Consider the following 4350-nt stretch of genomic DNA (forward strand, 5'->3'; position numbering starts at 1 on the left):
GATTCAAATATGATCTTATGAGGTCTTGCTCTATATACTTTCATTTTTTTGACAACCAACTGTTTTCTTATGATCACAGTCCTAACCTCTGCCTTAGTGCTGGACTCACATGATGCGTCTCTCCACATGACACCTTTGGGGATTTCAGCATTCAGTTTTCAGCATGAGCCTTGTGGACCATGCTGAATTTTATTAGTGAACACCTGATAATTGAATACGGAAACCTCTGAGATATTCTTGATTTTGTTTTACTCTTCATAGTTTTTGACACTCAGAATTGTTGCTTTAATCTGTTAAAAAGATTTTTAAAGTTAATTTTATTTTTATACAGTTGTTCACAATATTTGAGAGCATTTAATATTCAAACACCAATACACCACCATCACACCTTCTCACCACCATATTTCAAATGTTTCCATCCCAAACCTACAACCTTGCCCTAATGCAGAGCCAAAAACTTACTTTTGCAGTGCTTATTATGAATAATTCACTAAAAGTGATCTAAAAATTGTTTCTTAGAGGAAAGTATGTCAAGGTGGTTGTATTTCACCAGGAGTCATGAAGCACTTCTATAACAGATTAGTAACACGTTGTTAAGGTTTAGCCTTGTGTGCATATCTGTCTGTCCATCTATCTTTCTGTATAAATATATTTCCCTTAAGATTGGTTTCCTTCTGTTCTATTTTATTTTATTTTTTAATGAATCACCATGAGGTTCAGTTACGGATTTGCAAACTTTCGTGACTACGTTTCGGTCATAAAATGATCGAGTATGCATCTCTCTACCAGTGCCTATTCTCCACCACCAATGTTTCCAGTATCCCTCCTGCCACCCCCACACAATCTCTCCCACCTGCCTTTGTGGCAAACACATTTCCTTTTACTCTCTCTCCTTTTGGTGTTATGCTTTGCAATGCATAGAGCAAGTGGCCTTCATGGTTGCTCTATAGTTTACTTTTAACAGGAATCTAACATCCCGAGTGAGCCCTCCAAGAATCATTTAAATTGTGGTCCCTTCTCGGTGGAGCGCGGGCCCGGGTGTGGAGGCTGTAGTGGCTGTGGTGGCTGCAGAGCTGACAAGAAACTCCTAAATTTCCTCTGGGAGTGAAGTAGAATTTCTTAAGAACATAATTTATGCAGAAGAGAAAACCTATGGTGGCTGTGAAGGCTCTGATGCTATGTATGTCAAATTAATATCCTCTGATGGCCATGAGTTTATTGTAAAAAGAGAACATGCATTAACATCAGGAACAATAAAAGCCATGTTGAGTGGCCCAGGTCAGTTTCCTGAAAATGAAACCAATGAAGTCAATTGTAGAGAGATCTCTTTCCATGTGCTATCCAAAGTGTGCATGTATTTCACCTACAAGGTTTGTTACACTAACAGCTCCACCGAGATTCCTGAATTCCCATTATCACCTGAAATTTCACTGGAATGGTTGATGGCTGCGAATTTCCTAGATTGTTAAATAAAATAAATTATAATAAAATCTTAACTTTTTTCAGTATTTAATACCCTTAGTTCAGTTAGTAACTTTTCATATATAGCATGTTGCCTGTGTGCAATTGAACTTTTAATGTTCATTGCCAAACAGATTGTCTTCTGTTCTTTTGCATAGCAATCAGAACTGACATTTGTTTGCTACATCAGTAAACTAAGGACATCTTCAAAAACTGAGAAATAAACTAATATGCCATTTCATAGGTGGTTTTGCATTAGATTTTGGATGTGATTTTTTTAATTAATGGTGGTACAGTAAATGCTAAAATTTAGGCATAAATGTACATGTTCTACAAGTAAATAATTGGCTCTGTATTTTTATGTTTTTTTTTAAAACTATCCTGATCTTCTAGACATCATTCATAGCATTATTCGTTATGCAAATGTTGCATTATAAACATGTTTATAACTTAGCCAAGTCTTCAATTTTTCTTATAACTGTCAAAGACATAAGATTTGAAATTTCTTATCTGTCTTTTGATAAACTGCAGTATTGTTTAAATGTTTCTTGTCCTTTTGTTTATAGCTGAGATTTAAGAACTTAATTTAAAAGCAGTTTTGGAAGATTACCAGTCAGTTTTTGGAGCTAGTAACTTCATGTAGCCAACAGGTCAGTTACATGACTGATTAAATGTGCGTTGTTCATTTTAACCAATTCACAGTATGTACTTTACTATAGTTATTTTCCCCCAATATTCATTCTTCCATAATTCCTTGTTGTGTTCACATTTTTGTATTTTTGAATTAACACTTAACCTCATTAGACCTTAAAAATAGACCACCCTGAATTATTCTATTCTTGCTCCTTCCACTTGTATTATCTATGAGAAACATGTTGAGATACACAATTCAATGCTTACAATATACTTTGTTACACATAATCATCTATTAAAATTTATCATCCGAAGTGAATATGACAATGATGATTGGTGGGGCTTTTACCCACATGTAATGTGAACTTAAACTTAATAAGGAGGTCAATAAGCTCTCCTACTAAACATACCAAAAAATACTAAAAAACATAACAGCATAGCTGATGTGAAGGTATGGTAAAAGAAGCACTGAACGTGAGTTTATATTTCTTTTATCTTGTAGTGACAACAATGCTGTCATTATAGAGTCTATAAATTAAACTTTCAACTTAGTTCTTCCAGATGGGTTTATTATGGACCATTTTTTCTGGCAACTGCAACCATCAAGAACCAAGTCTCTACAAGCCTCCTGTGTGCCTAGGTCTGGGGCAACCCTGTGCATTCCTGTAATGCTTAGATGAGGCCAGAGCAAGGTTATAGAAACTTCAGAAAATTAAAAACAACCTAGAGTTATAAAATTTTACTCTTTAAAGACCTAATGTTGTAATTTCTAGTTTATGAAAGTAGTGAAGTAAACAACATACATGTTAATTGCATATATTTTAGTAACTTCATAAGACATATGGGTACATATTTTAGTATAAACAACTCAAGATCAGAACTCTATTCTGTTACCTAGTGACAAGTAATGTTAATTATAAAAACCTAAACTACCAACAGAACTGTCAAGGTGATAGCTAGAAATAGTTAACTTAACCTTGGCCAACTTTAGTGAGTTACTTTGTGTTAGATTCAGAAGTAACTCTAGGTTTAAAACATTGGATTAGAAGATTAGGAAAACCTGTATATCTTGCAAACTGTACTTGCATGTTAATAAAGGCTCAAATAATTGAAAGATTGGAACACTTCGTATTTGATCATTTGGGCCCTTTTTTGAGGATTTAGGAAATCAGGATATCTTTCCATAGTTAGGTAATAGGAATTATTCGATTAAATTTAAGAAGTGATCACGATCACGATCACGACCATCCTGTTGTTTGTCGATTGCCTCGAGCAGGCCCCAGTGACGTCTCCTTCGTCTGAGCCCTGAGATTTTTTACAAAGTGCCACATTCAAGGCTCTTTCAGGGTTAGGAGAATGAGACCCATCATTGTTACTGGTATTTGGCATATTGGGTACGACATGCGGAGTTTGCCAGACTTTGCCGTGTGGGCAGGTTACAGTCGGTAGCCTGCCAGTTTGTCCAATGTAGAAATGAGATAATTCGCTGCCACACATTTCTGGGAGCTAGTTTTTGTAGTCTCTGAGTCTTGGCCGTTGATAGGAGTACACGGCGCCAGGGGGCCAGTTTTTGGTTGTGACCCCTGCCTACTGGAATTTGGAGGATCTGGGTGGAGGATACTCAGCCCGATCCGAGCAGGTTTGGAGATCTCAGCCCTGGGACCCGCATGCCTTTGTTCCGCTGTTGGTACCTTCATGCGTGTGGAGAGTGGTCTCAGCATGATGGTGGCTGGTTCTGGAGGTCTTCGGCAGCCGGACACCTGGTCTGGGCGGGGAGAGAAACTCAACCCGCTCCCCTCCAAAGGGGCCCCAGCAAGGACAGCCAGGCGTTGGGGCAGGAGAAATGATCTTAAAAAAAATAGTTGTCCTTCTCTATTCTATCTGTCAGTCTCCCAGCTGTTACATTATATTCCACAAATAAGTACAATAATTCTATGTCCGACCCTCTCTCTCTGAATGATTTATCTTAGCATGACACTCTCTATATTGATGCACATATATGCAAATATCATTATTTCACCTTTTCTAAAAGATGCATAGTATTCCATTGTGTAGATGTACCAAAGTTGTATTTAACCAGTCATCAGTTCTTGGGCACTTGGATATTTTTCCAGATTCTGGCTGTTGCAAAGAGTTCTGCAATGCGTGCACAAGTGCAGATGTCATTTATACTGTAATTCTTTGCATCTCCAGGATATATTCCCAGAAGTGGTATTGCGGGCTCAAATAGGAGCTCAATTTCTAGGTTTTTTTTGA

The 4350-nt window shown here is 37.3% G+C and overlaps 1 protein-coding gene across 1 annotated transcript; it reads left to right on the forward strand.

Annotated features, from left to right (window-relative positions):
- The first annotated feature begins 1093 nt into the window (after positions 1-1093).
- On the forward strand, positions 1094-1469 carry LOC130021421 (elongin-C-like). The gene has a single exon (XM_056112194.1). The coding sequence runs from the start codon at positions 1179-1181 to the stop codon at positions 1467-1469; it is 291 nt and encodes a 96-aa protein (XP_055968169.1). The 5' UTR covers positions 1094-1178.
- The last annotated feature ends 2881 nt before the right edge of the window (positions 1470-4350 follow it).

The sequence above is a fragment of the Sorex fumeus genome, unplaced genomic scaffold, assembly GCF_029834395.1.
Source record: "Sorex fumeus unplaced genomic scaffold, SorFum_2.1 ptg000015l, whole genome shotgun sequence".
In the NCBI taxonomy this organism is placed as follows: Eukaryota; Metazoa; Chordata; class Mammalia; order Eulipotyphla; family Soricidae; genus Sorex; species Sorex fumeus.